Source organism: Cucurbita pepo, chromosome LG02 (assembly GCF_002806865.2).
Source record: "Cucurbita pepo subsp. pepo cultivar mu-cu-16 chromosome LG02, ASM280686v2, whole genome shotgun sequence".
Classification (NCBI taxonomy): domain Eukaryota; kingdom Viridiplantae; phylum Streptophyta; class Magnoliopsida; order Cucurbitales; family Cucurbitaceae; genus Cucurbita; species Cucurbita pepo.
This window is the reverse complement of record NC_036639.1, coordinates 13,701,170-13,725,057: the sequence shown is the minus strand read 5'-3', so window position 1 is coordinate 13,725,057 and position 23,888 is coordinate 13,701,170. Positions and strand designations below refer to the sequence as shown.

The 23,888-nt window shown below is 37.8% G+C and overlaps 7 protein-coding genes across 7 annotated transcripts in view; 2 read left to right on the top strand and 5 right to left on the bottom strand.

Moving 5' to 3' along the window:
• Positions 1 to 1,182: 1,182 nt before the first annotated feature.
• LOC111788508 (palmitoyl-monogalactosyldiacylglycerol delta-7 desaturase, chloroplastic-like) lies at positions 1,183 to 2,768 on the bottom strand. The gene is made up of 4 exons (XM_023668844.1): positions 2,406 to 2,768; positions 1,962 to 2,327; positions 1,476 to 1,582; positions 1,183 to 1,390 (listed from the first exon to the last, which is right to left on the bottom strand). Exons 1-4 carry the CDS (start codon positions 2,766 to 2,768, stop codon positions 1,183 to 1,185), a joined length of 1,044 nt encoding a protein of 347 aa, XP_023524612.1.
• A 2,843-nt stretch (positions 2,769 to 5,611) lies between these two features.
• On the bottom strand, positions 5,612 to 6,968 carry LOC111788507 (palmitoyl-monogalactosyldiacylglycerol delta-7 desaturase, chloroplastic-like). The gene is made up of 3 exons (XM_023668843.1): positions 6,606 to 6,968; positions 6,162 to 6,527; positions 5,612 to 5,782 (listed from the first exon to the last, which is right to left on the bottom strand). The coding sequence occupies exons 1-3, from the start codon at positions 6,966 to 6,968 to the stop codon at positions 5,612 to 5,614; spliced, it is 900 nt and encodes a 299-aa protein (XP_023524611.1).
• Positions 6,969 to 10,159: 3,191 nt separating this feature from the next.
• Positions 10,160 to 12,157, bottom strand: LOC111787475 (palmitoyl-monogalactosyldiacylglycerol delta-7 desaturase, chloroplastic-like). Its single transcript, XM_023667444.1, has 4 exons — positions 11,743 to 12,157; positions 11,295 to 11,666; positions 10,645 to 10,751; positions 10,160 to 10,560 (listed from the first exon to the last, which is right to left on the bottom strand). The coding sequence occupies exons 1-4, from the start codon at positions 12,073 to 12,075 to the stop codon at positions 10,353 to 10,355; spliced, it is 1,020 nt and encodes a 339-aa protein (XP_023523212.1). The 5' UTR covers positions 12,076 to 12,157; the 3' UTR covers positions 10,160 to 10,352.
• Positions 12,158 to 15,687: 3,530 nt separating this feature from the next.
• LOC111789357 (phosphatidylcholine:diacylglycerol cholinephosphotransferase 1-like) lies at positions 15,688 to 17,581 on the bottom strand (the record flags this gene model as incomplete). The annotated part of the gene is given in 3 exon segments (XM_023670107.1): positions 15,688 to 16,149; positions 16,675 to 16,812; positions 16,994 to 17,581. Coding segments are annotated over 3 exon segments (855 nt in total). The 3' UTR covers positions 15,688 to 15,834.
• A 1,541-nt stretch (positions 17,582 to 19,122) lies between these two features.
• On the bottom strand, positions 19,123 to 21,073 carry LOC111789131 (SNF1-related protein kinase regulatory subunit gamma-like PV42a). The gene is made up of 3 exons (XM_023669785.1): positions 20,643 to 21,073; positions 19,697 to 20,042; positions 19,123 to 19,617 (listed from the first exon to the last, which is right to left on the bottom strand). Exons 1-3 carry the CDS (start codon positions 21,050 to 21,052, stop codon positions 19,285 to 19,287), a joined length of 1,089 nt encoding a protein of 362 aa, XP_023525553.1. The 5' UTR covers positions 21,053 to 21,073; the 3' UTR covers positions 19,123 to 19,284.
• Positions 21,074 to 21,601: 528 nt separating this feature from the next.
• Positions 21,602 to 23,158, top strand: LOC111789089 (protein TOO MANY MOUTHS). The gene has a single exon (XM_023669734.1). The coding sequence runs from the start codon at positions 21,623 to 21,625 to the stop codon at positions 23,093 to 23,095; it is 1,473 nt and encodes a 490-aa protein (XP_023525502.1). The 5' UTR covers positions 21,602 to 21,622; the 3' UTR covers positions 23,096 to 23,158.
• A 240-nt stretch (positions 23,159 to 23,398) lies between these two features.
• The window catches only part of LOC111789061 (PTI1-like tyrosine-protein kinase At3g15890), a 3,591-nt gene continuing 3,101 nt past the window's right edge, over positions 23,399 to 23,888 (top strand). The window contains exon 1 of the mRNA XM_023669700.1: positions 23,399 to 23,785. Coding sequence (XP_023525468.1) covers positions 23,742 to 23,785 — 44 coding nt within the window. The 5' untranslated portion in view covers positions 23,399 to 23,741. The remainder of the gene's footprint in view (positions 23,786 to 23,888) is intronic.

Here is a 23,888-nt window from a genome sequence, read left to right as displayed (position 1 = left end):
CAGTAAATGATTCTACCAAAATGTTCAAGTTGATAAATCTCGCATAAAACTTACCCGATTTATTAGAAACAAAATTAAAAATAAAAAAATATTAAATAAATAGAATTATGCTAGAAAAAATGGGGAGGTGATATCTTAGCATTTATGGCGTGTAGTTGGCACAGGATTTGACCTTTTACTCCAAACTAACCGGTAAGGTCATAAACCCACGTAGGACCTTCTCTAAGCCATAAAGGACCCTACTTATAATGTTCATAATTCTCGAGAGGTTCGAATCTCGATGAAAATATTGATAAAATGTCGATATTTATGAATATTTCTACACAGTTATAATCATAAAAATTTTAAATTATCGAGTAAACATTCATCTTTTTAAATAATTTAAATTTTTTAAACTATTAATCAAGCTCTCATGTCCGTGTCGAAACTATCGACATACACGTACATTTCTAATGAATTTGAATTGGTTAGTTCGAATGGTCGGATTATCTGATTCACGTACACCCCTAATAAATACTAACCTAGAATCAATGGCTCATATTAAACAACATCCAACAGCTTAGAAAGGACTCATCTTGATAACTAGAGTCGGCCACCGATGGGTTCGACAGCAGCTGACACCACCTGTCCTCCCCTTTGTCAGCCCTTTGCCTTTTCTTCCTTCAAAAACGTGATGCCTTTAATTTTTCATAACATTTTTAATAAGGTACCATGCAATACGCTTTCATCACATTAATACCCACAACTAATTAAAAAGGCCCATTTTGACTGCCTACCATTAGTCCCGAGTTGAGCTAGTTTCGAGATTTGACCTCGACGAGTAGGATTAAACGAAAATTAACTCAAAAAATTTAGTGACGTTGACTTAGGTCAATCAGGTAAGTGACTCTAATATTGATCTGGTTGGATGAATTATATGAGGTATGAACGACGTGTCCTTTGTGACCATGTGTCATACTTTGTGATTGCTTGATGCGTGTGATGTTATGATATGCTATAACAAAAGCTATGTTATCTTATGTGTGATACCATGAGACGATTATGTCATACACTATGCTAACATACGCTTCATGTTAATGAGAAACGTTTATGAACAGAAAGGAGGCATGACTTGCATCATACATTATTTCAAATTATTTCAAATTCTGGGGATCTCATACATTTTGTATGTTATCCGAGATATCACCCGCATTTACGTCGAAACACCAACTTCTGCATGTGATGTTGAGAGGGTAATTTCAAATCGGTTGCTAACCCAAGAGCTTGAAGCAGCAAAATCACCCACCAGGTTACATCGAGTTGCCACCATTCTAGGCCATGTCGAGCTGAATACTCAAATGCATGGTGGTTGTTGTGCCACCCTTCCCCAAATATAAGCAATGCCAATACCCTAAAAATCAATCGTTTCATTAGCTCATTTACTCAACGACAACAAAAGAAAACGTAACGTAAAAGCGAAAGAAACTTCGACGAACCAGTTGTTTCTTGACTGATCCCCGGTGTTCCATTGCTGGTTTCCCCACATGTGGCCGATAGAGTTTAGAGAGAATGTGACATGTTGAAAGCATACCGTTCTTACACCCTGCATTTATTCGATCCATTCAAACCATCAAATTATGCTCACTCAAAATTCAGGGTGGAAACCTCTCCTAGCAAACGCATTTTAAAAACTTGTAGGGAAAGTCCAAATTTTTTTTTTTTAAGAGGACAATATCCACCGGTACTGGACTTCAGCTATTACAAATGGTATCAGAGCTAGACACGGGGGGGTGACAGTGAGGACACTAGGCCTCGAAGGGAGGAAGATTATGAGATTTCACATTGATTGGAGAGCCCAAAAATATTAATATCTACTAGCGGTGTACTTGAACTGTTACACTATCACTTACTTCGAACTTGGAAGGTAACCTACGAACAATTTCCTTAAAAGTAAAATGATATTGTACGATAAAAAATCTTACCATTCCCCATACGAGGAAGGGAAGCCCTCCGACAGCATAGAGGACAATTGCAAGACCAAAATGATGAAGAATGTACGTTGTACGAAGAAACCTATAAAAGGCCTGCTTTTGTAAATCTTCCAGGTTGTTTGGTCTTCCATATTTCAAACATCCCACAAAAATATTTCTAAAACGCTTTCGTTTTCGATTCCTTTCCTCAAAATCTTCGACGTGTTTCGGACAAACTTTCTTAGTCAAACCATACGAATCAAATATCCATGCAATATGTCCAAACCAAAATCCTTGTTTCGGACTGTGTGGATCTCTGTCTGTATCGACAAATTGATGATGATATCTGTGGGTACTCACCCAATCAATTGGATCGCCCTGTAACATCAAAGGTAATACTTAATGAAAAAAAAAAAAAGAACGAGAAGGAAAATTAAACAACAAATGATTAAGTACCTGAAGGGTAAGGACTCCAATATATGCGAAGGTGTATTCAAGCCATTTAGGAAGTTTGAAACTCTTGTGCGAGAGATGTCGGTGGTACGAAAGCGTCAAACCGAAGAGGCCTGTGAAATTGTAGAGTAGAAAGGCGAGGCAGAAGGCTGACCAAGTGAAGTGAAATGGCGCCAAGAGACAAAGCAAATGCAAGACCAAAAGAAGACCAGCAGAACGTTTGTCCAAAGTTGTCCATCTTCTTTGAAAAAAGGGCCTTCCACGGGGCCTCACTGAAGCTTTGTCATTGACAGCCATAGCCTTCTCATCGTCATTTTTATGTTCCACCTCCTTCGTTGCTGCCTCCATTTGAGGAGCAAGAGACATCAACGGCAAAGAGCAAAGGCAATCGAGGGCACCACTGCCTCAGCTCAAATGCTAGCTTTGTTCAGCCTTTATTTATAGTATAATGGGATGCAATTTGAGAAAATATCAAAGTTCACAACTTTCTCCGTCATTGATGAAACATAACATAAATCTATTGTGACATACAAGGAAACCAAACATGAATTTGGTTTCCATTTCAATATATATATTTTGAGCTTAATGCACTCTGAGATCCCACATAGATTAGAGTGGAAACGAAACATTTCTTAGAAGGGTGTGGAAACTTCTCTCTAGTAGACGCGTTTTAAAACTGTGAGGCTGACAGTGATACATAACGAGACAAAGTGGACGATATATGCTAGTGGTGGACTTGAACCGTTACAAATAATATCAGAGCGAGACACTGGGTGATATACCTTGGGCTCCGCGGAGGGGTGAATTGTGAGATCCCACATAGCAGGAGAGAGGAATGAAGTATTCCTTCTAAGGTGTGGAAACTTCTCCCTAACAGACTATTTTAAAATCATAAAGCTGACAACGATACGTAACGGGGCCAAAATAAACGATATCTGTTATGTTGGTGACAACAGAAAACTGAAGTGAGATTGAGAGGAGGAGTGATTTGAATGATGGGGAGGGAGGTCCTTTTATAGGGAGATTCCCGGAGTTGGTTGAGATTTGTGTGGATGAAATTGAATTCACCTCCTTCTTCTCTTCGGCAGTAACTCATTCAACTCATTCAAACTCTATTATTAGCTTCAACAACTCATTCAAACTCTATTATTAGCTTCAACATGTTAGCGGTGGACTTGGGCTGTTATAGATGGTATAAGAGCCAAGCACCGAGCGGTGTGCCAACGAGGACGATGTGCCACAAGGGGACGGATTGTGAGATCCCACCCTGTTTAAAAAATATATTTATTAAGAAGCATGAGAGAAAAAAGATAATGTTTTTTTTTTTTAAAGAGATATTTATTAAGGAACATAAGAAAGATGGCGAAGGCAGAAGAGATACATGAAGGCACGTCAATTGAGGGCAATGTTAGAGATAAAGAGATAAAATAATGAGTAAACAAAGGAGATTTCGAGGACCATGTGGAACGATCTCCTCCATAATTTGGTGTACATATTTTCCCTGTGAGTTTCCAGATCGCTGTTGCCAAGCGCACACCAGCTACGACACACGTTCGAGCTGATCACAACTGTTAATCCTTCCGTTATGATGGACTCGAACAACAATAAGCATCACGTTAAGATCATGAAATAACATAATCATGCATAAAAAAGTAAGAAGTTAGTAATGGTAGAACATTTCTTAGAGAAACTATTAATCACCGAGAAGATATTAAACATGGAGCATTTGTAGAAGAAAAATTGTTAATATTTTTGTTTTGGCACATCGCCCCCTGCCTAATTCTAATACTATTTGTAATAACCTAAGTCCACCATTAGTAGATATTGTCTGTTATGTATCGTCGTCAGCTTTATAGTTGTAAAGTGCATTTATTAGAGAGAGATTTTCATATGGTTATAAAAATATTCCGTTCACAGTGTGACATGAGAGATTAAAGAAGATAGAGGATTGGACCCATAAAGTAAGCTATGTACGTAGTAAATGGGAAGTTCCAAAATGGTGTGCTGTTATATTGCATGGGTCAAATTATTACAAATTCATTCTAATATTTATATTCCATCATACCCTCTTCTTAATTTTCATGTTTCATAATTAACTACTCACTAACATGTTAAATTACTTCATATAAATATTTGTATCCTTGATTTAACTCCAACAATATGAACACAAACAAAAAGTTACCAAATTCTAGTTGGTTAATTCTACTTGTTTTTATAATGGTCTCATCTTGTTTGTACGTCGAGCCGGTGTTTTAAGGGAATAACTCTGTGAGAATCTACATCAATTGGAGAGGGGAACCAATCATTTCTCACAAAGGTGTGAAAACTTCTTTCTAATAGACGTGTTTTAAAAAATTTGAGGGGAATCTCAAATAAAACAACATGTCTACTAGCGGTGGACTTGGTCTATTACAAATGGTATAGAGCCAAACATCAGACGGTGTACCGATGCTGGATCTCGAAGGGAGGTGGATTGTGAGATACAAGAGGATGTGTGGAAGGTTGAAATCAAAATAATGCCTCCTATCTGTGAAATTAATTGGGATCTATAAATATTGAAACCCATCATGAGAGGTGCTTGGGTTTTTGGGGATACCCATTGATTTTGCAGCCTATACCCATCATCATCAATAATCCCAACCATTTTTTCTGACCTAAATCAAATTCTGAATATCATTTTTGTAAACTTTACCTTTTGTGTAAACCTGAATTTACTATCTATTTTCATCATTATATGCTTTAAAACGTTATCAAACCTTACCCTTTTAATCTATTTGTTCAACACGTCAAGAAGTAGGCCATACATATTGATTGATTGATATTAATAGGCCAACAAAACCCACCTCTTACATTCAATCAAAATCTCTCCATTTCAAAAGTGTTAGTATTAAAAAGAAACAACAATCCAAACTCCAAACTCCAATTAAATCAATATGGGTTCATATTGAATTGAAAATAATAAAGAACACCCTAACGATTTCATATTTAGTTTTTACATTTCAGTAGTTTAAAGAGTTACAACGATCGTAGGCGTAGAGTGTAACAATCCAAGCCCACACCTAGTAGATATTATCTCGTTTAACAGCCTCACAGTTTTAAAACAGGTGAGAGGGTGTAGAGTGTAACAATCCAAGCCCACAGCTAGTAGATATTATCTGCTTTAACAGCCTCACAATTTTAAAACGGGTCTGTTAGGGAGAGGTTTCCAACTAACGTGGGATCTCACAATCAACCNGAAAACGTAACGTAAAAGCGAAAGAAACTTCGACGAACCAGTTGTTTCTTGACTGATCCCCGGTGTTCCATTGCTGGTTTCCCCACATGTGGCCGATAGAGTTTAGAGAGAATGTGACATGTTGAAAGCATACCGTTCTTACACCCTGCATTTATTCGATCCATTCAAACCATCAAATTATGCTCACTCAAAATTCAGGGTGGAAACCTCTCCTAGCAAACGCATTTTAAAAACTTGTAGGGAAAGTCCAAATTTTTTTTTTTTAAGAGGACAATATCCACCGGTACTGGACTTCAGCTATTACAAATGGTATCAGAGCTAGACACGGGGGGGTGACAGTGAGGACACTAGGCCTCGAAGGGAGGAAGATTATGAGATTTCACATTGATTGGAGAGCCCAAAAATATTAATATCTACTAGCGGTGTACTTGAACTGTTACACTATCACTTACTTCGAACTTGGAAGGTAACCTACGAACAATTTCCTTAAAAGTAAAATGATATTGTACGATAAAAAATCTTACCATTCCCCATACGAGGAAGGGAAGCCCTCCGACAGCATAGAGGACAATTGCAAGACCAAAATGATGAAGAATGTACGTTGTACGAAGAAACCTATAAAAGGCCTGCTTTTGTAAATCTTCCAGGTTGTTTGGTCTTCCATATTTCAAACATCCCACAAAAATATTTCTAAAACGCTTTCGTTTTCGATTCCTTTCCTCAAAATCTTCGACGTGTTTCGGACAAACTTTCTTAGTCAAACCATACGAATCAAATATCCATGCAATATGTCCAAACCAAAATCCTTGTTTCGGACTGTGTGGATCTCTGTCTGTATCGACAAATTGATGATGATATCTGTGGGTACTCACCCAATCAATTGGATCGCCCTGTAACATCAAAGGTAATACTTAATGAAAAAAAAAAAAAGAACGAGAAGGAAAATTAAACAACAAATGATTAAGTACCTGAAGGGTAAGGACTCCAATATATGCGAAGGTGTATTCAAGCCATTTAGGAAGTTTGAAACTCTTGTGCGAGAGATGTCGGTGGTACGAAAGCGTCAAACCGAAGAGGCCTGTGAAATTGTAGAGTAGAAAGGCGAGGCAGAAGGCTGACCAAGTGAAGTGAAATGGCGCCAAGAGACAAAGCAAATGCAAGACCAAAAGAAGACCAGCAGAACGTTTGTCCAAAGTTGTCCATCTTCTTTGAAAAAAGGGCCTTCCACGGGGCCTCACTGAAGCTTTGTCATTGACAGCCATAGCCTTCTCATCGTCATTTTTATGTTCCACCTCCTTCGTTGCTGCCTCCATTTGAGGAGCAAGAGACATCAACGGCAAAGAGCAAAGGCAATCGAGGGCACCACTGCCTCAGCTCAAATGCTAGCTTTGTTCAGCCTTTATTTATAGTATAATGGGATGCAATTTGAGAAAATATCAAAGTTCACAACTTTCTCCGTCATTGATGAAACATAACATAAATCTATTGTGACATACAAGGAAACCAAACATGAATTTGGTTTCCATTTCAATATATATATTTTGAGCTTAATGCACTCTGAGATCCCACATAGATTAGAGTGGAAACGAAACATTTCTTAGAAGGGTGTGGAAACTTCTCTCTAGTAGACGCGTTTTAAAACTGTGAGGCTGACAGTGATACATAACGAGACAAAGTGGACGATATATGCTAGTGGTGGACTTGAACCGTTACAAATAATATCAGAGCGAGACACTGGGTGATATACCTTGGGCTCCGCGGAGGGGTGAATTGTGAGATCCCACATAGCAGGAGAGAGGAATGAAGTATTCCTTCTAAGGTGTGGAAACTTCTCCCTAACAGACTATTTTAAAATCATAAAGCTGACAACGATACGTAACGGGGCCAAAATAAACGATATCTGTTATGTTGGTGACAACAGAAAACTGAAGTGAGATTGAGAGGAGGAGTGATTTGAATGATGGGGAGGGAGGTCCTTTTATAGGGAGATTCCCGGAGTTGGTTGAGATTTGTGTGGATGAAATTGAATTCACCTCCTTCTTCTCTTCGGCAGTAACTCATTCAACTCATTCAAACTCTATTATTAGCTTCAACAACTCATTCAAACTCTATTATTAGCTTCAACATGTTAGCGGTGGACTTGGGCTGTTATAGATGGTATAAGAGCCAAGCACCGAGCGGTGTGCCAACGAGGACGATGTGCCACAAGGGGACGGATTGTGAGATCCCACCCTGTTTAAAAAATATATTTATTAAGAAGCATGAGAGAAAAAAGATAATGTTTTTTTTTTTTAAAGAGATATTTATTAAGGAACATAAGAAAGATGGCGAAGGCAGAAGAGATACATGAAGGCACGTCAATTGAGGGCAATGTTAGAGATAAAGAGATAAAATAATGAGTAAACAAAGGAGATTTCGAGGACCATGTGGAACGATCTCCTCCATAATTTGGTGTACATATTTTCCCTGTGAGTTTCCAGATCGCTGTTGCCAAGCGCACACCAGCTACGACACACGTTCGAGCTGATCACAACTGTTAATCCTTCCGTTATGATGGACTCGAACAACAATAAGCATCACGTTAAGATCATGAAATAACATAATCATGCATAAAAAAGTAAGAAGTTAGTAATGGTAGAACATTTCTTAGAGAAACTATTAATCACCGAGAAGATATTAAACATGGAGCATTTGTAGAAGAAAAATTGTTAATATTTTTGTTTTGGCACATCGCCCCCTGCCTAATTCTAATACTATTTGTAATAACCTAAGTCCACCATTAGTAGATATTGTCTGTTATGTATCGTCGTCAGCTTTATAGTTGTAAAGTGCATTTATTAGAGAGAGATTTTCATATGGTTATAAAAATATTCCGTTCACAGTGTGACATGAGAGATTAAAGAAGATAGAGGATTGGACCCATAAAGTAAGCTATGTACGTAGTAAATGGGAAGTTCCAAAATGGTGTGCTGTTATATTGCATGGGTCAAATTATTACAAATTCATTCTAATATTTATATTCCATCATACCCTCTTCTTAATTTTCATGTTTCATAATTAACTACTCACTAACATGTTAAATTACTTCATATAAATATTTGTATCCTTGATTTAACTCCAACAATATGAACACAAACAAAAAGTTACCAAATTCTAGTTGGTTAATTCTACTTGTTTTTATAATGGTCTCATCTTGTTTGTACGTCGAGCCGGTGTTTTAAGGGAATAACTCTGTGAGAATCTACATCAATTGGAGAGGGGAACCAATCATTTCTCACAAAGGTGTGAAAACTTCTTTCTAATAGACGTGTTTTAAAAAATTTGAGGGGAATCTCAAATAAAACAACATGTCTACTAGCGGTGGACTTGGTCTATTACAAATGGTATAGAGCCAAACATCAGACGGTGTACCGATGCTGGATCTCGAAGGGAGGTGGATTGTGAGATACAAGAGGATGTGTGGAAGGTTGAAATCAAAATAATGCCTCCTATCTGTGAAATTAATTGGGATCTATAAATATTGAAACCCATCATGAGAGGTGCTTGGGTTTTTGGGGATACCCATTGATTTTGCAGCCTATACCCATCATCATCAATAATCCCAACCATTTTTTCTGACCTAAATCAAATTCTGAATATCATTTTTGTAAACTTTACCTTTTGTGTAAACCTGAATTTACTATCTATTTTCATCATTATATGCTTTAAAACGTTATCAAACCTTACCCTTTTAATCTATTTGTTCAACACGTCAAGAAGTAGGCCATACATATTGATTGATTGATATTAATAGGCCAACAAAACCCACCTCTTACATTCAATCAAAATCTCTCCATTTCAAAAGTGTTAGTATTAAAAAGAAACAACAATCCAAACTCCAAACTCCAATTAAATCAATATGGGTTCATATTGAATTGAAAATAATAAAGAACACCCTAACGATTTCATATTTAGTTTTTACATTTCAGTAGTTTAAAGAGTTACAACGATCGTAGGCGTAGAGTGTAACAATCCAAGCCCACACCTAGTAGATATTATCTCGTTTAACAGCCTCACAGTTTTAAAACAGGTGAGAGGGTGTAGAGTGTAACAATCCAAGCCCACAGCTAGTAGATATTATCTGCTTTAACAGCCTCACAATTTTAAAACGGGTCTGTTAGGGAGAGGTTTCCAACTAACGTGGGATCTCACAATCAACCTTAAGAGGCTGATGTCCGCAGACCGCATTGTGAGATCCCACATCGGTTGGAGAGGAGAACGAATCATTTGTTATAAGAGTGTGGAAACCTTTTCTTAGTAGACGCAATTTAAAACTGTGAGGCTGACAACGATACGTAACGGGTCAAACCAGACAATATCTGTTAGTGGTAAGATTGGGTTATTATATAGAGACCTGGAGTTTGCCGTGAATAACAAATTGCTCTTTATGATAGCGTGTATGAGTAGCATTCTGAAGTTCAGCAAAAAAGAGACGAGGAACTGAGTCTACGTTTTATTGGATTACGGACCACAAGAGCTTGAGTTATAGGAAAAGACCCACACAAATTCTTATAACGTACATCACTTCTTGCTCGAAATATAAATACTTTAGGATAATATCGTAGTTTTTTGATTTGTTCCCTACATTATTCTTAAACATACCCCATACATATTACATAACCATAGAGAAATAAAAGGCATGAAAATTTGAGAGAGATTCAACACATTTATGATCATCACTCGCACTTAGGTTGCATCGCCAATTTCTGCATGTGATGTTGAGACGGTAATTTCACATCCGTTGCTAACCCCATAGCTTCAAGAACCAAAATCACCCACCAAGTCACATCCAGCTGCCACCATTCTAGGCCATGTCGAGCTGAGTACTCAAATGCATGGTGATTGTTGTGCCACCCTTCCCCAAATATAAGCAATGCCAATACCCTAAAAACCAATCGTTTCGTTAGCACATTTACTCAACGACAACAAAAGAAAACCTAACGTAAAAACGAAAGAACTTCGACGAACCAGTTGTTTCTCGACTGATCCCCGGTGTTCCATTGTTGGTTTCCCCACATATGGCCTAAAGAATTTACCGCGAATGTGATATGTTGAAAGCTTACGATCCTCACTCCCTACATTTTTTCAATCAATTCAAACCATTACCATTCATTTTTCCAGTCAATCTTTTTTTTTGTTGAGGATTATTGGGAGAGGCGTCCCACGTCGTCGACGAATCAAGAAATTGATCATGAGTTTATAAGTAAAAAATACATCACCTCTTGCGAAAACCAAAAGTAAAGCTATAAGTGACACAATATCTGGCACTCAAAAGTGTGAAGATAATACAGAGCACATAAATATTTAAGTGTGCTACTAATTTAATTGCAGAAATAAAACTAACAGACTCCTAATAAACTAGCAATAAGTTGCACTAAATTAGGACAATAAGAGCTTATGCAGACAATATTCATATCATTGTGGAGATCGGTGATTCCTAACATTCTTTATGTTCGTGTTAGCAACGTTGATAGATATATGTTTTTATGTTAATATTATGTTATTTTATTTTATATTATATTGTTGTCAATTCCTATGCATGATCATTATAAGAAAATCCACGTACCAAACGTTTTAACCCTAAAAGTAAAATGATATTGTATGAGGAACAATCTTACCATTCCCCAAACGAGGAAGGGAAGCCCTCCGACAGCATAGAGGACAACTGCAAGACCAACATGATGAAGAATGTATGTTCTTCGAAGAAACCTATAAAAGGCCTGCTTTTGTAAATCCTCCACATTGTTTGGTCTTCCATACTTCAAATATCCCACAAAAATATTTCTAAAAATCTTTCGTTTTCGATTTCGATTTCTTTCCTCAAAATTTTTAACGTGTTTCGGACTAACTTTTTTAGTCAAACCATACGAATCAAATATCCACGCAACGTGACCGAACCAAAATCCTTGTGTTGGAGTGTGTGGATCTCTTTCAGTATCCACAAACTGATGATGATACCTATGCGTACTCACCCAATCAATCGGGTCACCCTATAAAATCACATCAAAACAAAGGCTTAACAATCCCGAAGGAAAAAGAGAGAACGGTAAACAACGTATGATTAACCTGATAGGTATGGACGCCAATATAAGCGAACGTGTATTCAAGCCATTTGGGAAGTTTGAAACTCTTGTGCGTGAGATGTCGGTGGTACGAAAGTGTCAAACCGAACATGCCCGTGATAATGTAGAGTACAACAGCAAGCCAGAAGGCTGGCCAAGTGAAGTGAAATGGCGCCAAGAGACAAAGTAAATGCATACCAAAAACAGCAACAGCAGTACGTTTGTCTACACTTGTCCATTTTCTTTCGAAAATCGGCCGTCGTCCCGACCTCACCGGAGCTTCATCTTCGACCGCCATAGCCTTCTGATCATTGTTTCTATCTTCAAGCTCTTCCATTAGAGGAGCACGGGACGTTAATGGCAGAGAGCAAAGACAAGAGAGAGTATGGGACTTTGGAAGAACCACTGCCTCAAATGCTCAAATGCTTCACCCTTTATTTATAGTAAAAAGGGGTTTCATTTTATTATTATTATTTTTTTAAAATTAAATAGTTTGTATGCAATTTGAGAAATTATGGTGTGGGGTAGGTGAGTGGTTTTAGAAGCTATATGGAACAAGAAATTTAAAAGAACTTGCTCGATCCAATTTATGGTTAACAACACATAATTGAAATTTGTTTGTTTATTTATCAAATATAATGGGAAAATTTTGATAAGGCCACCCAACAATTGTCTATAAATGAGCTCACAATAAGTCAAAGATTTGAATGTAACAGTCCAACCTCGCTTCGACTTGTTACGTGTCGCTATCAACCTCACGATTTTAAAATGCGTATTTTAAGGAGAGGTTTCCACACTTTTATAAGAAATGTTTCGTTCTCCTCTCTAACCGATGTGAGATTTCACAGTCCACCCATTTGAAAACCCAACGTCAGCGTTGACATTCAATGTCTATCTCTAATACTATTTCTAATAACCCTAAGTCACCGCTAGCAAATATTGTCCGTTATGGATCGTCGTCAGTCTCACAGTTTTAAAATGTGCATACTAAGGAGAGATTTCCACACCCTTATAAGACATGTTTTGTTTTCCACTCCAACGTCAACGATGTGAAATCTCACAATAAAATTATAGACTACATATGTCTTTAAAAAAATGTAAGAAGGTGAGTGTGGTACAAATGTTGATCAAAGAAAAAGAGCTCATTTTCAGGTCTAAGATATTAATAGCTGCCCTATTAATATCTACATCATCTCAACTAGATATGCCAAAAGTTCCCACCTAACAATAAGGTGGATGGATCTTCTCTCAACTTCTTCCATATCTCTTTCTTTTTCCACTTCAAATGTGGACTATAGCAATACAAAAATATATCATTTTCAGGTTTCTAAAGTTCTTGATCAAGATAAACTACGTAGATCCTTATGAGGAATGTTTCGTTCTCCTCCTTAATCAATATGGGATCTCGAAATCCCCCTGTCTTGGGGATTCTAGCGTTCTAGTTAGCACACCGCCCAATGTCTAACTCTGATACCATTTGTAACAGTCAAATTCACCACTAACACGCGTCTACTAGAGAGAGATTTTCACATCTCTACTACCAGTGATCTAAGCCGTTACATCCTCTCTCACCGATATGGAATGTTAAGCATCCATGTCGAAAGGGGTGAGCTCACTGAGAACTTTGGGAAATGGATGGCTGGGAAGATGACAAATTAGGTGAAATGGAGCATGTGCAAAAAGTTGAAAACAAAATAGAGCATTAAATAACCCTCCATCGGTCAAATTAATTAGGATCAAAAAAAAATTCAAACCCTTCATCTCACACCTGCTTAGGGTTGGGAGGCTACCCATTTAAACCATTTCAAACCTATATTTTGGATCATATGTAATTGTGTTCATATTACATGTTTCATTTTAAACTATATACTTTCATTGTGACATGTTGTTAATATAGTAACACAAAATTAAGTTCAACTTAATATTTTATAAACATAAACAAAAATATAATATAAGGTTCAAACTTGATTTTAGAAAAATAAAACTTTAATACTAGAACATAGCTTAAAGTTTTGGAGACAACAAAATACTTCTTAAATACACGTGTCTAATTTGTTTTAAAGCATGCAACAACGTAAACGTCGTACAAACGAAACCACTAATTTTAGCTAAGTGATGTCCACGTAAATAAACGGATAATTAATAATAATAATAAATATTGCTGTCTCCTCACTCATCTCAACTGTATGCACCAAACAATTTCTCCAAATATTTGTGTAGGTGTAGCTGGGTTTTAAATGATTAGGTCATAGTGTTACAATATGTTGTTGCCGTCTAAGCTCACGGCTAATAGATAGTATTTACTTTGACTTGTTATGTATTGGGCCAAAGTAGATAATATGTGTTAATGGTGGACTTGAGCTGTTACAAATGATATCAGAGCTAGATATCGAGTTGTATGCTAGCGAGGACGCTCTGTCTCCTAAATAAAAGTGAATTGTGAGATCTTACATCAGTTGGAGAAGAAAATAAAGTATTTTCTATGAGTGTATGAAAACCTCTCCATAACACGCACATTTTAAAATCATGAGACTGACCGGTAACAAGCCAAAATAGATAATTTAAGAAATTAGGGGTGTAATAAAGACGTAATTAAAAATAATTAAAGAAGATGTGTAATTAAAGAAATTTTAAGGCAGTTCATGTATCAGGTGTGAGCTGGGAAAAATGAGGCACCATTTAATTTATATGATATAGAAACTAGGCTAATTATGGCGTTGTTATTCATTTATGATATCATTTTATTGAGGATGGGAAAGAGGTTGTTGGAGTTGAGTACAAAATCGCCTTTTTCTTGTGGTCGTGGAATTCTTGAGAGATCCTTCTAATTCACGCAACACTAGGTAGATCCAAAATAAGATGTGAATTAATCAAAATAATACTACAATCTTGTTCTCGTCTCTCACTTTCGTTTTTCGTTGATTCTTCTTGCTCTTGTCGATCCCTTTCATTGTCTTTGGATCAAGTGATCGACCCATTCACGGGAGTATGTTGGGCTGGAATACCTCTATTCCTATCCCATCTTTGATTTATGATCTTTGGGCCTTCCCGCTATCAGTCCCCCCAGTGCAAAAGCATATGATCAATGCGGAAGACTGACTTCTTTCCCCGCTCAAGTTGATAGGGTAGGAATTCCTAGAAGAGTCTCGAAGGTCATTTTGTCATTAGTGGAGAAGCATGTGTGATACATATACTCCATCACATGACATTCGAGTAAAAGAAGTACATAAATGAATCGAGACCATATCCCAAGGAGAACAATCCTAAAATTAGGATGACTAAGAAAAAATACTTAAAAGAAATGAAAGTTACTACTTGTACCAACAATATACACCTTATTATTTCGGTGGCTCAATAATAAGAATTTCATGGTTAAACATCATTTGCTTAGAGGATCGTGAGATAGTATTCACTCTTAGAAACGAAAAGTAAGAAACGTGACCATATCACACGAAAATATTGAGGTGCCGAAGTGCCGAATCCAGAGTTAGAATTTTTCAAACGGCTATTCAACCACAATATCATTATTTCGAGATGAACGAAAAACCCAACCCAACCAAAGCAGTTCCGCTCGATTTTAACCTATTTTTATTCGTTGTATTTTTTATTATTATTATTATTTTTTAAAGATTTTTTATAAGGACCTAAATTTTTAAACAAATGGCAAAAATTCTAAAAAAACTAATATTAAAAGGAATGATAAATAAGATATAAACTTTATTCGTTAAGAATCATATATTTTTCTTTTCACGATTCCATCGAATAGACATAAAAGCAATAAATTTAAAAATGAAGTAAATTAATTTTAAATAAAGGGCCGAAGGTAGCATTGGGCCTTGGGCTTTGGGCTTTGCACTATTTGATGCTGGCCCATTCTGCAACTTAATTAGAACGCCTCGGTAAGAGATAAACCAAGATTAAACGAATTTAATAATATATCCTTTGCATAGAAAATAAATTTAAAATATGAATTAATAAAATAAAAGGCATTAACCAAGAATTGAAGATAAAAATAAAGTCCAACATACTAATTCAAATTGTCCTCCAATGGGATCTTTTGTCCTAATAATCTGTGGTTTGGGGTGAACAGAACCAATTATGCAAAGGTTTTATCTAACTTAGTCTCCTCAATGTTCTTCCTCTGGCTGGCTTCATAATAATGCCCCGCAAGCGAGTCGAAAAGAATCCCGGCTCCCACGCCCACTGCCAAGTCAATCGTATAGTGACCTCGAGTACCCAACAATCTAATCGCTTGGAGGAGGTTGAGGAAGTCGAACATCCAAGCCATCCCCCACCGTCGCATCCGCCGCATGTCGAGCGATGCTATCACTGATCCCGCCACGTGACCAGAGAAGAACAAGAAGAACGACACGTTTCCCACTGGAAAATCCATCTCCGACCCGAGAAATCCCTACATTTTGTTAGATTATGAAAGTCACACCTCGGCTAATTTAGGGAATGATCATGGTATGCTCAAAGTAGAGCATATCATAACATGTATCGGAGCCATGCACTAAAACTTAGTCGTGCCAATAGATTGGTAAATCCTCAAATAACGAGCAGGACTTCAAAAGAAAAAAAGCCTCCTAGAAGGCAGTAAAAAAATGACTAGGACTTCAAAGGAGAGAGTCTCGATTAAGGGGAGGGGGAGGAGTACTTTGTTTGAGGGGAGGTGTTGGATTATGAAAGTTCCACATCGGCTAATTTAGGGAATGGTCATAGGTTTATAATCAAGTAATATTCTCTTCATTGGTAACGAGGACTTTTGGGGAAGCTCAAACTTTTGGGGAAGCTCAAAGCAAAGTTATGAGAACTTATGCTCAAAGTAGATAATATCATATCCGTTGTGGAGAGTCTTACACATTTTAAAACCAAAATCAAGTAAATGCCCGAAATTGACGAGCATGATAGAGCATGACCATGACACAACACACACCTGAGGGAGTGGAAGTTGGGTGGAATAGCCGAGAATGCCACGGCAAGTGAACATGAACAAGGCCGAAATGGTGGCCCTGGGTCGCCCTTCGATTAGCCAACTCCATAATATGTATGTTGTTTGCATTCCCACAAACACCTACAATTTTTCATCCAAATAATTAAAATTATTTTTAAATTTGATTCTAAAATAAATCATTAGAAAATTATAACAATTGCACAGAACTCAGAAAATAAAAAGAAATTAATAATTCAGGCATGCATTAATATAAGGACGATAATTGATTGGGCGAGTAAAGTTGGGAAAACAAAAGGCTAACCGTGTTCAGAGCCGCTAGCAGCGTATTCAGCTCTGGCCACGAGGACAACACGCGATGCACCGGGCGCGTGAGCGCAAACCCCAAATCGAACGGTGGAGAAGCCGGCGGAACCATCCGGAGAGTGTACTCCACGCCCATAAAGAACAACAGACCCATAGCGAAAACGCACGGTATCCAGTGATACCTCGCCACGTGTGCCACATCTTCCACCGTCCATCTCATACACGACGCCTTCCGGAACCCTTTATAATAGTACCCGCCGCCATCGCCGCTGTGGAAATCCTTGTTCGTCATCTTCCCTCCCTCGTTTCCGTTTCCGTTTCCGATACCGTTACCGTTGCGGCTATCTATTCTATGCCGGAGATTGCCGGTTAGAGTTGTTGCAGCACCGTTGGATGCCATCGGAGATCGCGGAGGAGCGCATTGAAGGAAGGGTGGGAGAGTTTTATAGATCGGGGTTTGGTGGCGGAGGTATCGAGGAAGAGGATGGGGATGGGGAAATTTCAGAGATCTCAGATTTTTCTTAAAAATGTGAGGGGGAGAAAATGGCGAATTCTTAATGATAAAGTAGGTGAGAGATTGGTGTTCGGTGGTTGAGCGATTGACAATTAATTGAAACCCTAGTCTTTACAGTGTAACAACTCAAGCCCGTTAATGTATCATCATCATCAGCCTTACAGTTTTAAAATATATCTATTAGTAGTAGATTTTCACACTCTTATAAAAAATAATTTATTTTCCTCTCCAACCAACGTGTAATCTTACACACTCAATTGTTGATAATAGACTCGCTTGGATTATCCAATTTTTGTTTCCTAGTTGCCTTTAATGCACCTATGTGCACTCTAAGTAAAAATAACATTTCTAAATTAAGAATATTTATTATTATTATAATAATAATAATAACAATAATTGCGCTATTTGGTTTAGTATTTTAATTATACTAATTTTAGGGTTCAGTTGTAATAATTCCGTGGTGGGCTATATAATCTTTTGTTTCAATTAGAATTATGTAACAAAAATTGATTAGTTTAATTACTTAATATGACATAAACGTGTTTCAAATTTCAACCTTTTTATTTAGAATATTAGCTTTCAATATTGTGAGAAAATGAAATTATTAAAATTGTTTTTTTTTTTTAATTAAAAAAATAATTTATTCAAATTGTTAGAGGCAGACTTCATGGGGCCCACCACTAGACAAAAAAGACTATTACTCAAAATTTCCACGTCATTGGTGGGAATAATTATTAACACTCCACATTTTACATGTGAATTTTTCATTTTTTAAAAAATAAAAAAATATCATTAAATAATTTCACACAAAATTCTTAATGAACATGATGATATTCCTACCAATAAAAACTTTTTATGGATTAGGGAACGAAAATAGTATTCCAGTAATTATTATTATTTGAATTTGTTTTTTCTCTCTTTTATCTTTTATTTATTTCTCTTTCTTCTCAAACACCAAATCCAACTACGGATAATGGCATCCAATGGAGTCTTGCCGCGTGTACCACACTCTCCACCCTCCATCTCACACACAAATCGTGATAATACTGTTACGGGTGCCGTCGCCTCAATCCTTATGTAATTTGGAATTTAGCATCATACTCATTCATTCGTTTATTAATTTAATGTTGATGAATTACACGCCATCATCTTGTATTTAAATGCATTGAATTCGAACAAATTATTCAATTAAATCGTCTATTCATATGGTATACCCTAGATCACTTCTGATGTAGGTACCATGAAACCCCACACTAGGAACCGTGGGTGTGTACAATATTCTTTTCAAAAGAACATGTTGAATAGATTGTTAAATAAAAGCTACACATTTATGATCAAAATTATGATTGGGTACGTCCAATACTATATATATATATGTACTATTCTCTCATCATTAACTATATCATATATGTATTATTCTTAATAAAGAGTGGGCACTCCAAATATGAACTATTATTAAATCTTTATTGTATTCTTTTTGTTAAAGTCTTTAATTAATTTCTTTTTCCTTAAGAGAATTTCAGTGTACCAGTCCTTGTTGGCACACGTTTTCTCTCCAATCAATATAGAATTTTTTAAAGTGATAAGTTGAACTAGCTACAATACAATTGGAACAATTCGAACGCTTCAAAATGTTTTGAGTTATTATGGATCAAATACACCCAGTGGTCAACCAAATCAAGAGAGAATGCTCAACAAACTCCCACTCACAATCAAACACAAATATAAACAAAGCATACAAACATAAATATATAGAGATAGGGAGGGCTATCAGGTCAGGTTTGTATTTGAGACAGAAGTGAAAGCCTAATAGCTCTAATCATGTCCGACAAAGAGATCAGCCCAAGCAGCAAACCATGTTCATCAGTCACCCAAATTCTATGCACATGTTTCGACACTACCTTCTCCATCACTTCCTTCATCGAGCTCTCCTCTCCGCACGTCACTAGTTCTCGCCCTCCCGCTGTCGTCCCCTCCAGCAGCGCGCTCTTCCCGATCGTCTCCGTGAACTCCAATGCCGTTTGCTGCAGCCACGTCTGCAGCGTCGCGAGGTGACACCCTCTCAGATCCGTCGCCGAAAACGTCCCACCTAGCTTCCTTCCTCTTCCCTGAGAGGATTAACAATGTTAAGAATCACAAATCTACACAATAGTATGGTATGATATGATATTGTTCACTTGGACATACGGTAAAAAGCTGGGTGTGGGTGTGGTCGCCCCCGAGCTGTGTGCTTCTAACAATAGGAACAGCATTGAGAAAGCTAGATTTCATGCACTTTATGGCTTCGATTACTTTGGTTTTATCTGTAATGGCCATAACATTTTCATTAATGGCTCCCATTTCCTTCACACTTTGTCCCAAAGTCTGTTGCATTTCTGGGATTTGTTGACTTAGAAACCTCAACACGTCCATTTGTGTCAGCATTCTGTAGCTGGATGATGACTTGACCAGCTCCACCCCAGCCGCCTCCCCATCGATGGGCACCATCGCCCGGTGGATCCCCATGCTGAATAGCTCCATACACTCTAATATGCTGTCAACAACATCGTCAATAACACTTAATCACCACATTCACAATCAATTACCAAATGACTATTCATCATAATATATTAAATAAATAAATAATATTTTATTTAAAAGGCTCTAGATTATTGAGGATTATTGAGAGTGAGTCCAGGTTAATTAGTGAAAGATCATGAATTTATAAGTGAGAAATTCTATTTCCATTGGAATGAGACATTTTGAGGAGCCCAAAGCAAAGCCATGAGAGCTTATGCTCAAAGTAGACAATATCATACCACTGTGGACCGTCGTGATTCTTAACATGGTATCAGATCTATGACCTAAACTTAACATAGAATCCTCAAATATCGAATAAAGAATTGCGAGCCTCGACGGTGTAGTCAAACGTGACTAAAGTGTCGAACAAAGTTGTTCAAGAGTTCTAGAGATAGGAGTCGAGAGCTCCATAAGCCGCCGGGAGAATTGTTGAGGATTATTAGGAGTGAATCCCAGGTTGATTAACAAGATATTATATTCTAACCTATTAAATATTCGAATATATTATTTGAGTAAGAACATTATGACTAGAAAACGTTAGGATAATTCAGCATAATCTCTAAATCAAACAAACCTGGTGTTGGGGCTCAAAGTCCAGAGACTCAACCCTTCAACGTTATTACCAATAATCGACGACACCGGAACCGCCATCTTCCGTTCCAGATCGACGAGACCAGGACCATCCTCCTCGCCAGCAATATGAGCCAAAATATCAAGCATGGTCACCATCCCAATATAGTGCTTTCTAAGAACCCCAGTCTGCTTATCAGTCTCCATGATCATGGATCCACCGGCACCGATCCATTGGCCAGGCGGCGCCGCCACGGGGACAGCCACAACGCGGTTCGCGACGAGAACGTTCATTGTGTGAGCGAGAGAGGCTGAATACGGCACCTCCACCAACCGCTTGTTGTCCTTCATCAGATCTTTCACCTTCTTCTCTCCGATCGCCCGGGCCTCCGCTTCCCTCGCCGTCTGTTGCATTCTCTTTTGATTTTTTTTTTTTTTTTTTTTTTTTTTTTTTTTTTTTTTTTTTTTTTTTTTTTTTTNTGGGCGTTGTGATTTGGGAAATTGAGGATTTTGTAATGGGTGTGGATGGAAATTAGAAAAGAAAGCTCTCAGGTGTCGACCTCTCAAGGGCTTCGTTTGCATGGCGGTCGTGTATTCGACACGTACCTAACCCTATTATTAGTAAATTTATAATTATTTTTTATTTTTTATTTTATTTTAACAAAATTATAAAAAATAAAAAATAAAAACAATATTTTTTAAAATCTTTTATTGGAATAAAATGAAATATATTTTAAATAAAAAAAAAAGAAAAAAAAAAGGAAGCCTTCAGATTTTGCAATGGGCCCACGTGGAGGGCCCAATTCACCAAAGCCCAAGGCTGAAGCTCGAAAATCCCGTGAGCTCCATAAATAAGAATAATTAATAACATTCCTCTCTATCTTGTTACAAATCCTCCCCCTTCCAATTCTCGTGACCCAATAAATTCTCAGAAAAAACACTATAAATTCCCAAATTTGCCCTTTTCTTCTTCAAATTCCTCCAATGGCGGCCTTAATTCAAATCTCCCATCTCCTACTTTTCATCCTTCTCTACTATCCTTCCCTCTCTGCTTCATTCACCGTCATTATGTCTGACTCCGGCGCTCCCTCTGCCCTTGTCGACGGCCCTCAATCCGGCTTCTCCCTCCATAACGCCGCCGTCCGTACCGACCCCGCCGAACAATCCGCCGTCTATGATATCATGTCCGCCACCGGCAATCCCTGGGCCACCCAAATCCCCGACGTCTGCGGCGGCCGCTGGCACGGCATTGAATGTATGCCTGATAATCACAATCTCTTCCATGTTGTTTCTCTCTCTTTCGGATCACTCTCCGACGATACCGCATTTCCGACCTGCGACCCGACCCGATCCACTATTTCTCCTTCTCTTGCTAAACTCCCCCATCTTCGGACGTTGTTCTTTTACCGTTGTTTTACTGATAATCCGCAAATTGTCCCTTCGTTTTTGGGCCAGTTGGGCCCTTCCTTGCAGACTTTGGTCCTACGAGAGAATGGGCTTATTGGCCCAATTCCCACTGAATTGACTAATTTGACCCGGCTCAAGGTTTTGGATCTTCATGGGAATAACCTAAACGGGTCGATTCCGGTTGGCTTGAACCGGTTGGTTGGTTTGAGGTCGTTGGATTTGAGTTGGAATAAGTTGACCGGTTCGATCCCGAGTTTGGGGTTGGATAATTTGAGAATACTCGATTTGAGTCAAAATATTTTGACTGGTTGGATTCCGAATAGGATTCTAACATGTCGATCTCTGATTAAATTGGATTTAAGTCGTAATAGCTTGATGGGAGTAATTCCAGAATCCATTACCGAGTTTAAGGATCTCGTACTTTTGGATTTGAGTTATAATCAAATCTCGTGTCCACTTCCAACATCACTTCAGCATTTGAGCTCGTTAGAGGTTTTGATCTTGAAAGGAAATCCAATGGGTTGTACCATGTCTAATGATCTATTTGACGGCATGTTGAGCTTGATGACGTTGATTCTTTCTAATATGGGCTTTCGCGGACCAATTCCTAGGTCTTTGGGTCGATTACCCAATCTTCGAGTCCTACATCTCGATGCCAACTACTTTAACGGTTCAATCCCCTCAAACTTCCAAGATTTGAGAAACCTCAACGATCTAAGACTCAACAATAACATGTTAACCGGACGAATCCCACTGCAGAAACAAACGATTTGGAAGATGAAGAGGAAGCTTACATTATACAATAACTCAAACTTGTGTTACGACTCTGAGACCGGAGTTATCGACATGTCAGCCTCACCATATAGTGTCGGTATCGGTCCATGTAATGGCCCTAATTCTGAACCAAGTCGAACCGTACAACACGTTTCTAAAGGTAAAGAAAATGTAACTAGAAGTGATACATCGCTCGGGACACGTCGTACAAGCTCTATTCTAGTTTGGCTGTTTCAACTAACTACTTGTATTTGGCTCATCATTAAATTATTATAACATAAAGTGTATTTAATTTTATAAATATATATAATTGTGTAGGGTATCTTTAGGCCCAGTAAAGTTTTGTGTCACGTGGGCCTGACCCATTAGGTGGTAATTTAATTTAATAAAAAAATATGGTAACAGGTAGCATATAAAGTAATATGAATATGTTTATTATAAAGACTAAATATATTAATAAATTTAGTGATTTAAATGGTATTTTAATTTGTTAATTATTATTGTTGTTGTTTTTTTGAAAATGATTTGAAATATATAATTAGAATCCCCAAAAAAGACAAAAGAACAGAGAGAGACAGATATGAAGGCGTGAAGAAGACTACAGGCGCGCCTCCACTCTCTCTCTTCTTTCTCTCTCTAAAAAACGCTCTCATTCGTCGTCGTCTGAGCCTCTCTGTCTTGGAAGCCCAACACTCGGTGAGCTTCTCTTTTAACTGTTTGACAGCCAAATTCAAAATCAAAATCAAAATCAAAATCCCATCAAACGGAACCCATTTCCCTTTTACTCTTTTCAAATGTTTGTTTCTTCCTCTATTCCTTTACGATTCGCATCTCTATTGTTTTCTACGTTCTGCGTACAAATTAAGAAACAAGAAGCTTAGTTCTTCTTTAGTGCAAGTGGGTGTGATTTGGCTCCGTGTTCATGGCCTTTCGCGCGATGTTTTGCTGTGGAATTGGTTCTGCACGGTACGTTTAATACTTTAAACTCTGTGTTCATTTTCTTCATCGAGTTATTTGGTACTGATATGGAATGTTTGGGCTACCCTTCCTTGCCATTCCCCCCCCCCCC